At 52.0% G+C, this 13,038-nt stretch overlaps 1 protein-coding gene across 9 annotated transcripts in view; it reads left to right on the top strand.

Moving 5' to 3' along the window:
• The window catches only part of PACS2 (phosphofurin acidic cluster sorting protein 2), a 76,433-nt gene extending 64,048 nt beyond the window's left edge, over window positions 1-12,385 (top strand). For 8 of the 9 annotated variants that reach the window (XM_053984977.1, XM_053984973.1, XM_053984972.1 and 5 more), the window contains 5 exons: window positions 27-69; window positions 1,201-1,336; window positions 4,455-4,681; window positions 6,733-6,846; window positions 7,796-12,385. In XM_053984977.1, coding sequence (XP_053840952.1) covers window positions 27-69; window positions 1,201-1,336; window positions 4,455-4,681; window positions 6,733-6,846; window positions 7,796-7,914 — 639 coding nt within the window. In that variant the 3' untranslated portion in view covers window positions 7,915-12,385. Of the gene's footprint in view, window positions 1-26; window positions 70-1,200; window positions 1,337-4,454; window positions 4,682-6,732; window positions 6,847-7,795 lie in introns of those variants that run through there. The other variant, XM_053984976.1, reaches the window with a different exon arrangement.
• The last annotated feature ends 653 nt before the right edge of the window (window positions 12,386-13,038 follow it).

Raw genomic sequence — 13,038 nt, 5'->3', positions numbered from 1 at the left:
GAGCTCTTCTGTTTTGCCCCCTTTAGGTGGTGAAGGTTGGAATAGTGGAACAATCTTCTGCAACGTCGGGTAAGGACCATCTTGTGTGTGCTTTCTGTGTCCTGCAGCAGTGGGAGCCTGACCTCACAGGCTGAGCAGGCACATCCATCGCTGATGCCTTGGAGGCTGGGAGGTGGAATTGGATTTTATTAGCTCCCAGTGCTTTGTCTGCAAAAAGAGAGGCCCTTTTTTCTTTGTTACTTTACATGGAGCTTCAGGCCAGCTGAAATTCCCACACCTACATCCAGGGAAGCTCTACTTTCACGTTTGTGCAAACACCATTTCTCTAATGTTGTCAGTGGGGTGGATTCACTGTTACAGTGGTTTGAGGCTCCTGCTTCAGCCTGAGGAGGCAGTTCATCAGAAGTTCATGCCTGTCTCCCTGCAGTGGGCTCAATTGCTGAATGAAATTGATCTCAGCGCCTGGGAACTTCAGGGTGGGCAAAATTTTAGACCCATTTATTTTTTATTGGGGGAGTGCAAAGCTGATATACAGGAGGATACTGTCTGCTTACATACACAGACATGGAGTGGTGCTGTTTTGTCAATGTGAACTTTTTTTTTTTCCCTTTATATGCACAGGAATATTGTTTTCCTTGTGTTGGGATTGTTTCTTGTATTGCTTCACTGTCAAACCCAGATTCTCGTGGCCCGGGTGGCACACAGGTTTGTGCATGGAGGCAATCCTTCTGTGGGTCACTCCTTGCTGCCACAGTGCTCCCACCATCCTAAAGGGCCAAGAGGAAGGGGATAAAACCGTGGTGGTGGAGGCAGATGGAATGGGGAGATCCCTGTGGCCACCCAGAGGTGCTGGATTCCAAGAGTGGTGCTGCCCTGCAGTGGTTGCAGGGGGAGATTCCCTGTAGGAAGGAAATCAGTGTGCTGGGCTGTGGCTGTGGCTGTGCAGGAGGCTCAAAATCAGCTGGGAGCAAACCCTAGGGGAGCAGATGCCAAAGGAGGAGCCCCGAGGAGTGTCAATGTCTGTGCCTGCCTTGGACCCAGACGTACAGAGCCAGTCAGAACTGATGGGCCAGCTGACCTCTGGATTGAATCTGAACAAAACCTGTGCAGCAGGAGCATGGACAAGGAGACTGAGCTTTATCCCGGTGTTCTATGCTGTGAGACAAACCCAGACAAACAGTTTGACTTCCTTTTTTTAAGGTGACTCTGATGACGCAGCTCCCTCAAGTTCCGTTGTCCTTTCTTCCACCCCGCCTTCCGTGTCTCCTGCTGTGAAAGAAGCCTCCCCCACGCCCCCTTCCTCACCATCTGTTACAGGCAGCTTCTCCTCCCCAAGGTAAACCATCTTTTGTCTCCTTATATCTCCATTATCTGGCATTCACGTGGCAGAGAACTCCAGAGGAAAACCTGTACTTCTTCCTTCATCCCTAGCAAACATTTAGAGTTGTCACCTCTTTTGCCTCTGGAGTGACTGTGTCCTGGCTGGGGAGGGCAGGGGGGATTTTGCACTGAGTAGGAAGGTTGCATGTCTCAAGGGCAGGATTCTCTTGGGAAGATAAGTATTCAAAAAATTTACTGACTCGAAGTACATGTGGGTGCCAGGCTAATCCCTCATGATTCTGATGTTTGTAATGGCCAAGTGAGTGGAAGGTCAGGGTGACTTTTGAAGGAGCTGATGACTTTCTCTGTGAGGGTAATGCTGGCAGTGATAAGGTGGAACTGCAGCTCCCATTCATGCGTGTGCCTGAAATACATCTGAACAGCAAGGGGACTGCAGCTCTAGGTAAGACTAAGCCCTGGTTTAGCTGAAATTTTTAGGAGTGAAGGGAGGAAACCCTTAGAAAGCTGCCCTGGCCAGGACTCTTCATTTTGTTGCTGCACAAAATGTTGGTGTAGCAGTCTAATCCTTTGTGTGTGCAGCTCTAATACTCAGAGGCACTTGGTGAAGTTCCCCTTGATTTTGTTAACTCCCCTGAGCCTGTGAGGGAACATAGCAGCAGCCTAGTGAGAAGGGGAAACCAGAAGCACTTGGACTGTGCAGTTCAGGACAGGAGAGGAAAGCAATAAGCCACTCAAGGTGTGCAAAGTCATGGGGGTTTGGGTTTGTAGAGGGTGGCAGAGCACAGGGAGGTTGTGGAGTCTCCCCTCTGTGGAGACATCCCAAACCCACCTGGATGTATCCCTGCATCACCTGCTCCAGGTGACCCTGCCTTGGCAGGGAGGTTGGACTGGATCTAGAGGTCTCTTCCAACCCCAGCTGTTCTGGGGTTCTCTGAAGCTGTGGTACAAGAGCTGGAGGCACCCAGTGACACTGCAAGAGCTCAGTTAAAAGGGAGAGAGGAAGGGACCACATCTGCCTCTGCTGCTTCTGTGGCATCAGCATCAGCAGATCAAAGAGGGGTCAGACAAATTCACGGACAGCAGGTCCATTAATGGCTACTAAAGGATGTTTCAGGGACGTGCCCTCTACCATCCTCAGTCCTGTGGTTTTCAGGCTGTGGAAGTGCCAGGGCATGCTCTGAGGCTGGGCTTATGTGCTCTCCCTAAGTAGCATCTCCTGTTGGAGACAGAATGGGGACCTTTCATCCCACCCCAGGGTGCCCTGCAGCGACCTTTAACCTCTGACTTCTTAAAGTGGCTTAAGAGTTCCCTTTCCACACGAGGCAATGGAGATGTGGAAGTGCCAGTTTAGGTGCCCAGCACTGGAAGGTGTTAGTGCCTGTTCACCTGTGCCAGGGGCCCAGTTCCCCAGGCCCCTCCTGGTGAGTCCCTGTGGTTGGATGGCAGGAGAGCCCCGTGTGCCCCAGCAGCAGCTGGCTGGCAGTGCAGAGAGCTGGGGGCTGGGCAGGCTCTGGGGAGCAGAGCTGAATTCTTGTGTGTGAGCTTTGTGTGGGGGTTTTTCCAAAGGTGGAAGTGGTTTGGAAACCGGTGCCCCCAAGAGCATGGGGTATTAAAGCTGTGAGCCATGGATGTGATAAATCTGAAACTGACACCCCAGCTCTAGGAATCTGGTATTTTTTGGTTTTATACTGTGGGGTAAAATCATCAAGAAATGAGGAAGTGCAGGTTCAACATGGTTCCATCTCCCCTGCTCTGTAAGTGACAGCACAGGGGGTGGTAGCAGACCCAAACTGAATGATTAAGCCACGTATTTAACTGGGAAGGGAACATAAAAATCCTGCCTGGGCCTGGTGAACATTGGGATGCTTTGTCTTTATGACCGAGTTGAGAAATGCGATGCAAAGGAGTCTTAGAACTCAAAGCAGCATCTCCAAAACATGATCCTTAAAGAGTCTCAATTCTGAATATTGCCCTGAGAGCCAAAAACCTGGTCTTAGTCATCAAAGATGAACTCTGCTTTGCAGTCTGACTTTTAGCTGAATAAATGGCAAAGAAAAGGAAATGATTTGCTGAGAGGACTGTAAGGATGGGGAGTCCTTGTTTTACCTTGAGTTCCTTATTAGATGGGTGGTGCAGAGGGATGCATATTTCATTCAAGATCACAGATTTATCTTCCTTAACAACTGCCATTTCTCAAACTGGGGACACAGGCTGGTAGATAAATTTAGGTTTTTGTCTAGTACTTGTGTATTATTCACCACTGACTGTCACTGTGTAGGAAGAAGTATAGGCTGTCACTTGTAGGTCTGCTGAATGGTGAAGCCTTGCTCCCCTCACGGCTCTCAGTGACAGGCAGGGGCAGGAAAGAGCTGGAGCTTCCCAGGCTGCTCATCTTACCTTTGCTGCCTCAAGAAAGGGCTGGCAGCATGTTTTGGTGATGCACAGCTGCTACCACATGATGCACAGGATTTTTCAACAACAGAACATATCCTGAAGTCTGCTGTTGTTTAGCAAACGTCACGGGGCTGGCAGAACATTTTTTTTTTTTTTCCAACAGTGGAATTCCCCAGCAAGTGGCAAGGCTTGGGGGTAGGTAATTGCAAAAAGCAAGTCAGGGAGACTGGGACCTCAGTGCCTGATGTTCAGGAACCTGCCAAATCTTTGTTCACCCCAGCTGAGAGTTGGTTTTTGCAGTACTGTGCCTGGACAGTCACTCACCAGTGCTCGGGAGGCAGCAGCAAGCTTCTTACAGCCTCTTTTCCCCACTCAAAGATGAAGTAATCTGGGCCACCTCGGGAGCTGCCTTTGCTGCTGTGTCACAGAACTCAGCATTGTCTATGGAAAGTGCTTGTGTGGTCCCTTTCCCACTGCTCACCCTTGTGACTGCAGCAGGTCAGCTTGTCTCGGCTCACTGAGGTTCTGTGCAGTGGGACCCGGGCTGCATCTCTCAGGGGTGACTTCTTGGGCTTCTGTAATTGCTAAGTCTCACTATGAAATGTCACTGCCTGATTGCCCAAAGAGCCAGCTGTTTATCCTCTGACCAGCAATGCAGTCCCTCTGACAAAACTCTGCTGAGAGGCATGCAGAAATCACCACCTCCTCTTGTTTCCCAGCCAGGGCCTCGGTGCTGAGCTGATGGGCCTGCAGGTGGATTACTGGATTGCAGCTCCACCCGTGGACAGGAAGAGAGACCCGGAGAAGAAGGACCCCTCCACTACCAAAAACACACTGAAATGCACTTTCCGGTCCCTGCAGGTCAGCAGGTTACCTGCCAGCGGCGAGATCGCCACCACGCCAACCATGTCCATGACTGTTGTGACAAAGGAAAAGAACAAGAAAGGTAAGGTGTCCTTCTGTCCCTGTCCTGCTGCTCCAGAGCTGCCTGACTTGTCAGTGCTGGATTACAGCACCTCAGTCCTATTTTTATCCCCAAAGTCCTGATCAGTTGATTGGAAGTGACTGGGTAAAGTGATAGGGTTTGAAAGGGTGGTTCCTCTGCGTGAGGTAGGAAGGGGATGTGCTCACTCTGATGGCTGAAGCTAAGATGGTATAGCCCAAAAGAGCAAAGGTGGGGACAGAGCAAGGACATGCAGGAGGCCATGCCTGGACAGTTTCCCTGTGTTCCTTGGGAGCCTGCTGGTGCTGTTTTGGGATATTGGATTAGATAAAAGGCAGCTTGTACCCCAACAACCAGTGAGGGTAAATGAGCCCCTCCTTTCTGGCAGTGTGCTGGAAACTTGGGGTAGCTTTACTTTCTGGGATGATATCCCCATCCTATGGGCCTTTAGCTCAAAAGAGCCCCAGAGAATGAAGGAGACATGTAAGGGAAAACAAAAGCCCAGCAAGTATCACAGATCCCTGTGAGGTGACACAGCAGGAGTACCCCCTGAACTGCAGTCTAGGGCCTCCCACTCTCCTCCTGCACCCACCACCCCACAAGAGCCAGTGGGGTGATTCAGAACCTGGAGCAGAGCCCTGGGAAGAGCAGCTGAACTGGGGGTGTTCAGCCCAGAGAAAAGGAAGCTGGGGGTGGCCTTATCACTCTCTACCACTACCTGAAAGGTGTTTGGAGCAAGGTGAGAATCAGTCTCTTCTCCCAGGTAACAAGAGACAGGGCATGAGGAAGTAGCCTCAAGGTTGGCAGGGGCAATTTAGATTAGCTATTAGGAAAAATTTCTTCACCAAAAGGGTTGTGAAGCCCTGAAAGGGGCTGCCCAAGGCAGTGGCGAAGCCACCATCCCTACGTGCTTGGAGGTATTTAAAAGATGTACAGATGTGGCACTTGGGGACATGGTTTAGTGATGCAGTTGACAGTGTTAGATTAGCAGTTCAGTTCAGTGGCCCTGGAGGTATTTTCCAACCTCAGCAATTCTATGATTTTATAATTCTTATGCTTTTGCACAGAATCTTTGTGGGTCAAAAGGAAGTAGAAGATAAATACTCTTCTGCTCTTAAACTCGTGGCTTTATTTTCTCGAAACAAGCTAACAAAATGGCATTTTGAATGTTGTCAGTGATTTTGCATTTGCTCCCGGCCTTGGTAATGTGAAACACTTTAGAAATTGAGAACAACTCTGCAACAAATTATTTTCAAAGAAGTAGCAAGGCAGTTCTGCATTTACATTTTGCCTGCCAACATTTTGTCCTTCACAACATCCTCTGCCTGTGGGCCTGGGAGTCACTCTTAGTGGACTCTGAGAGAAGGCTGGTAGGGCCTCCTGGGCTGCAGGACATGGGTGCACAGCCCTGCAGCCAGGTCAGTGCCAGGCCAGCACAGCTGTGGCCCTGCTGGTGCTGGAGCTGCCAGCCCTGGCAACACCCTTTGTGAGTGTCGTGCTGCTGGGAGAGGCAATCCTGAGGCACTCCAAACCTCCTTCCTGGGGGTGGCCCAGCCTGCAGTAGAGGTGTTCAACACCACCAGCTTTTGTGAAACCAGTTTGTACATGTTTGCTCATGCATTTGGACAGTTCTTGGACCCTTTTTTAGTTCTCCTTATGCCTTCCATACCCACCAGCTACCCCATTTTGTAATCCCTTCTGCTCTCCAGGTGTCTGTGCAGACCAGGCTGTGTTGGGCCACAGTGCAGCAGGCTTGGCACTGCAGATGCAGATGTTTTCCCTGCATGGTGTCCCAACAGAGTAGGAGTTATTGAAGGTGCCATTTGGGATCAGGATTGTGAGGTGGGAAGGCTTCACATGGAGACATTTAGGATTAAGATGCTCATATGCATCAGTGATGGTGCTGAGCACTGACAGACTCCTGCCAAAAAGGGAGGATCTTAGGAGTAAGAATTTTCAGACACGAATGTTTAAATGCAAAAGCTCAAACAAGAATCAGTGCAGCACGGATGAGTGGCACAGATTGACTTTGCGCTGGTTTGCTTTTCTTCCAGTGATGTTTTTGCCCAAGAAAACAAAGGACAAGGAGGTTGAGTCAAAGAGCCAGTGTATTGAAGGAATCAGCAGGTTGATTTGCACAGCGAAACATCAGCAGAACATGCTGCGTGGTGAGTGCAGCACTTGCATCCCTTTGGGCACTGGGGCAAGGCTCATGTGTTGTGATTGTCCTCCAGGCAAAGGGCTGAGCTGGTGTCCTGCCCTGTGCCCTGGAGCCAGCGTGGTGGGGATATTCCTGGGGAATTGGCTTTGGTGTGTCCAGCACGAGGGAAGGCTTTAATAGGTCCGGGATGTGGGAAAATCCTCCTTTAGCTAGCTCTGAGTCAATGCTCTGGATGAGGACAGGAGTTGAACAGGGCTCCGTTCCCCTCTCTGTCATCCCCTGCTTCTCTTGCACATCTGGGGCAAGTGTTGGTTGGTGGCAGGTGGTGACATTGTGGCTGCTCCTCTGGGCAGGATGCTGGCACATGCTCATGCCACAGCAGGAGCCATATATGCATCTTGTAGACAGACCTGGAGCGTCTGTCAGTGGAGCTGGGCATCCAGGAGCAAAAATACCTTGTAGCCTTTTCAGTGAGTAATCCCCAACAGAGGGACCTGCTTGGGTCACCTCCTTCATCCTGGCCCGGTCCCTGTGAGACTGGCAGGCATGAGGGGTGCTCACTGGACATGTGTCACCTCTTTGCGAGACATGGATGTCCTGGTGAGAGTGCCAGTGAGGAGAGACTGACGTCCATCTCTGTAAGAGCGCATTTGCCCAAAAAAGAAAATGAGGTGTGCTTAGGAGATCTGAGAAGCTGGATCGGGTGACGCTGCGATCAGCAGCGTGGGGAGCTCTGGTGTCAGTGAGCGATGCTGGAACAACCTGAGCTCTTCTCCCCAAACCTGGTGTGCTCCTCAGCCTTTCTCCCTGTGTGTGCAGCTGAGTGGGGCAGAGCAGCTGAGCGTGGCCAGGCCTCCCTCTGCTGACTGCAGGGGGACTTCTGGCAAAGCTGCCTCAGGCTGGCCACTTCCTCTCAGCATTTTCTAACTCTCCTCTCTTTTTGCCCTCCCATGCAGTCCTGATCGATGGGGTGGAGTGGAACGACGTCAAGTTCTTTCAACTGGCAGCACAGTGGTCCTCTCATGTCAAGCACTTTCCCATCTGCATATTTGGACACTCCAAATCCAACTTCTAGCTGTGCTCAGCGCAGGGACCTTCTGCCCATCCTGAGGACTGCACACCAGGAGCCAGGAACTGCGTGCCAACTCTGACTCGCGTCGCTCTGCCCTCTCCTGCAGAATTAATTACAGATGTGCTTGGATTACTTTTGAATTACTTTTTCTATTAACTCTTAAGTTTACTACAAAGGAAGGAAACCCCTTTAAACAAAGGCAAAAAACCCAACCAACCAACAAACCAGTCTTAAATATAGATGTGCTGACAACGTGAAGTCGTGGGGGAGTTGGCAGGAGCAGGCAACCTGCCCAAGAACACCTACCACTTACGAGCAGATAGCTGAGTAACTGCACTGCTTATTAACCTGAGACCTCATTGGTGTGAGTGGGCTGGGGGAGCCGTGGATCAGCTCGAACAGATTTTGCAGAAGATCACGTGCGTTACGGTGCGTTTGGCCCCCGCTCTGTATTTCTAGGAGAAAAGGTTCACCGGTCTTTCTTCCTGCTGCCAAAGGATGAGAGATCAGAGAGTCTGGGGGGAGTTCAACTGTCTGGTGTGGAAAACAAAGCCACTTGCAGAGTTAGGGAGGTCTGGAGAGGAGATCCTCTTCGGAGCATGGAGCCTGCCACAGGGACAGGCAGGTTTTGGTGCTGAAGCGATGCCTGAGGAGGGTTGGGCAGGAACAGGAATTAGGGAAACAGTAAGAGTAAAGAAGCTCCCATGCCCCAGGTCTTTGACAATGACCAAACCGGGCCAGTCTCTGTGTTCCCCAGCTGGCTGTGCTGCTGAGGGGCACCACGTCAGTGGGGTCGCTGCTATTTACATACTCACACCGATTCTTTACCTGTCAATAAACCTTCGTCCAGCCTCGAAAGGGAAAGGATTTTTTTCAACAGCTGCAGATTTTTTTTAATGCTTTCTAAAAAAAATAAAATAAAATAAAAACAAAAAATAACAGGAAAAATATTAATTTGCCAAAAAAACCCCCACAAACCCAGGAAGATGAGCCGTTGTCTGTGGAGTGATGCATCACTGTAGTGGCTGGACTGGGAGCCAGCCAGGCACTCTGCGTGTCCAGCTGCCTTCCTGCCCATGTGTCACGCTGCACACCTGAGGTGGCACGGGCTGCTCTGTCAGGTGGTGGGTGGGATATGGGGAGCAGGGTGTTGTTGCCATGTGGAAGCACAGACATCTCTGGCGTTTCGGGATAAGGGACTGAAATTTCTGATGGGCCCTTTTGGGTCCCCCCCCTTGTGGGCAGGCCAGACTGAGCATTTCCAGAAGGCACTTTCTGAGGGCAGTGATGCTTTTCAACTGTTTTCTTTTTTTTTTTTTTTTTTTTCCCTGATCCCTTACCCTTTGGTTTCCAAAGGCTTGAGGAACCTGCTTTGCGCTGCATGGCAGGTCCTGCTCTGCGTGGGGACCGCCCGGGTCCCCAGGGCAGGTACTGGTGGTGTGCTCTGCTGGCAGGGAGGTTCTGAGGTGACAGCTGCATCTTGTGCCTGTTGCAGCTTGGGCTGCTTCACCAGCTGATGTCGTGAAACCTTTCCCAGCACAAGGGCAACCTCCATGGCCAGGGATTGGGTATTCCCTTCAAACCACGCGGGGAGGAGGACACTGTCCCTGGCCTGGTGGCACGCTGCTGGGCAGGACACACTGTCTAGCTGCAATACTTTGTTCTTCCTGCCTGCCGTGGGCTGGCTCCTGGCTGTGGCAGAAGCTGGGCTGTAGTGGGCATGTTGTTGTGTCCCTCAGCTGACATTTTCGGGTGACCTGAGCTGATGCTCTGGGGCTGTACTGCGTTGCCTAGCAGCAGCAGCAGCATGGGAGAGGGTGTATAAGCACATCACATCTTTATCGAGGCTGTTGCATCAAAAAAAAAGCTTTGTAAAGGAGATTAGTCAGTGTGTGTGATTTCTCCCTCAAATCTCACACTGGTGTGACAAGGATGATTGGGCTGGGATCCAGCTGTGTGCAGCCTGGGCAGCTCTGGTGGTGCTGCTGCAGAGGTGGGTTGGACTGACCGACTGCAATAACTTTTGTTTACTGGGGAGTGAGGGGAGAACCTTCACTGTGCTCCTCTTTGTATTTCAACCTACTGTAAAGAAAAAATCTGGTAGCTAGGACAGGGTTTCCAGAGCCCTGCCTATCAAATGTGTGTTGCCCTGCTGTACTCTGTGTGTGCGTGTGTGTGTACGTGTGAGAGAAACACTTCTGCTCGTTGCATTTCGTGTTGGTTTGTGTTTTGTTCTAACTTTATACAAGTGAATTCATCGGGAGGCTCTCTGTACACCTGAGGGCTTGATTTCCCCCGTGTGGGAAGCCGTTGTTGCTCTGAACTGCGTCTTCCGTGCAAGAAAACATCCCGACTCCTCAGCCTTGTTATCCCAAAGGGAGCCCAGCAGTAGCAGGCTGGGCCTGCCTGTGGGCAGCTGTGTGCCCAGGGGTGGCTGTGGTGTTTCCTGGCCCTGGAGGCAAGGGCTGGCATGCAAATTTGGTGGCACAGCTCTGATCAGGTTGTTGTGCCTCTGTTGTTTCTCCTGCGGAGCCACTTTGTGCAGCTGTTTCTTTCCCTGTGCGGAGTAGAAACAGGTTTCTGTCTCTAAGAAAAATGAGTGTCAAAGCACATGGCTCAGACTGCTTTGGGAAGGAGCTTTAGATCTGGTCCCATGAATGAGTGACTGATCTCAGGTTTCCCCACTTACCCACAGTTTCTGGGGAAGTTTCTTGCCGGGAGTGAGCTCCACTGACTTGAAGGATCGCCACTGTGGGATGAGGAAAAGTTTCTGGGGCAGCAGAGGGCCCATGCCTGCAGAGCTGTGCCAGCCTGTGGGCTTGGGTGGCCGTGGCTGTGTCAGCGAGTGGAGAAGGATGGCTTAGAGCAGAGACGGCACCGCGCTGTGTTCAGCTCTGGAGAGCTTGGGCGGGGAAGGTACATCTCAAATGAAGAAACTCAGGGGGGGCTATCTCCCAAGTCGGGCTTGCTTTGGAGCTGTGTGGTCTGGCAGCAAAGGCAGGGCCTGGGGTGGGCAGCACCTGAGTGGATCACTGGCCAGGAGGTGCTTTGAAGGTGGTGTCCCTTTCTCTGTGTCCCAGAGCTCACCCCAGCCCCCCACAGGGCCAGTCTCTCCTGCCCTTCTGGCTGTGGCTTCTCAGAGCTCTGGTTTCTTTTCCAGCTGCTGTGGGCGAGGCCCCCGGCTGGCTCGGGGTGAGCTCTGGGAGCGGCTGGCTCCGCGCTGAGCTGCGCCACGCTGACCTAGTTTAGCAGCTCCGGAGAGCAGATGAAAGATGGAAGGGGTTCGTGGCATCGTGTTGCACCCTGAGTGCTTCCTGGTCCTCTGGCTTGAGTTTCCTGGAGACAAAGCCTGGGCTTCAGCCCTGCCAGCGCTCAGTCAGGCCTGGCTCTGCTGTGGCGCTGGTGGTGTCGGGGACATAAGTCTGAGGAAAAACTCTTTGGCTATGTTTTGCTGCTTTAGTTAAAACACAAGGTAAAGCTTGTGGCTTTGTCCTGCAGAGAGGGCAGGGATAGGTGGCTGGCAGGTTTCTGGGGCTGAGAAGATGTGCCTGTTTGCTTTCCAACATCACACTCAGCCGGGAACCGCACTGCTCTGTGCTTAACCTGTGATTGCAGCAAAGGCCCTGTCGTGTTTCTCACCAGCAGCGTGTGCGGGTGGGAGCACTGGCGAACCAGGGCAGAGGATGTTGCGCCTGGAATCTCCAAAGTTAAGAGGGAAATCATGTCAAGAGGCAGCAGAACCAGTGATCTTTTCCTGCTGCTTGGTATGCTAAGGGATTGGGAAACTGGGATTAGGACAGGTGGGCCATGCAGCTGTAAAGGGCTTGGGGCCCTGGAGCTTTCTGGAAGTTAGGTTGGATGCAGTGTCTGTCCCCTTCATCTGGGAGGTCTTGATCTCAGCAGATATTTGAGTAGTGGCATTTTAATGTGACACTCCCTCTGGGCTTAACCTGGCAGGAGAAGGCCAGAAATGAGCAGCGGCATCCCCTGGAGGTTTCCTGGAGCCTCTTCAATGGTATTCTCATGGGAGATGTTCCTGGCAGGGCTGGCTCCTGCAGGAAGGATCACTTTGGTGCTTTGGGACAGACTGGGGCAGAAGGGGACGTGCCAACTTGTAAAGCAGCGGGTTGCTGGTTTCCTTAAGGAAGAGCACTGTTCTGGGGCCGCATCCAGTCAGCTGCAGGTTGGAGCCTTGGTGGGACAGTGCCCCAGCCGTGGGGAAGCGCCTGAATTCTGGGGCTGCGTGCCACCAGGCTTGTCCGCGCCGCGGCGCGAGAGGGGACGTTGCCACTTTGTAGATTCCTGAGCTGTCCATCTGTTTCATTGTTGTATTGTTTGGGTTCTAGGGTTGTTTTTTATGAAGACAGATTAAATGTAAATAGCCTTTTTTTTGGAACAAACTGCAACGTGCTCGACCTCGTCAACTATTTTATGGTACTAATGCAACACTAATAAAACTGGACATGAAAGCACACACCCGTCCCCTGAGTCGTCTCTCGGCAGGGGCTGCTCTGGCATGCCGGGGGCAGTTGTTTGCAGGAGGAAACAGCAGCATGGCTTTCTGCCGTGGGGGTTCTCTTGTGTTATTTATCCAGCTGCCACTTCCAGGGCAGAGCTGGTGGATTGGCACGTCCTTCCCAGCACTGAGCCCTCCTGTAGTTTTTGCAGCCCTGCTGTTCTCCCAGCTGCCTCCTCTCCCAGAAGGATCTGCTCACCTCCTGCAGCTCTCCTGGATATGACAGCCCTCTCCAGCACTCAGTCCTCACCTTTGCACAGCAAGAAAGGACCAGGCTGGTGCCTATTTCTGATCTGGGGGCTGCGTTGGATGGATGCCGTGGTGTTGGGGTACCAAGGGGGACATCTCAGGGAGGAAGACAGGCTGTGGGAGCCTGAAGCTGTGTGTGCTCCTGGGAGGACTGTGGGACAGGGATGTGTGGGATTTCAAGAACCTGGGCTTGGCGCTGGGGAGTCAGAAGGTGAAGAGGTGAAGGAAAGAGGAGAGCTAAGCTGTTGTTTTGAGGAAGGAAGGTGAAGAAGAAATTTTGAGAAATGGCCCCATGGCCACGGTCCTTAGGATCCAGGATGTTGGAGGCAGAAATGGGAATGCTCTGCTGGAGCAGCCTGTTT

Source organism: Vidua macroura, chromosome 9, assembly GCF_024509145.1.
Source record: "Vidua macroura isolate BioBank_ID:100142 chromosome 9, ASM2450914v1, whole genome shotgun sequence".
Classification (NCBI taxonomy): domain Eukaryota; kingdom Metazoa; phylum Chordata; class Aves; order Passeriformes; family Viduidae; genus Vidua; species Vidua macroura.
Note: the sequence above shows the minus strand (reverse complement) of the source record. Positions and strands in the feature narration are given on the sequence as shown.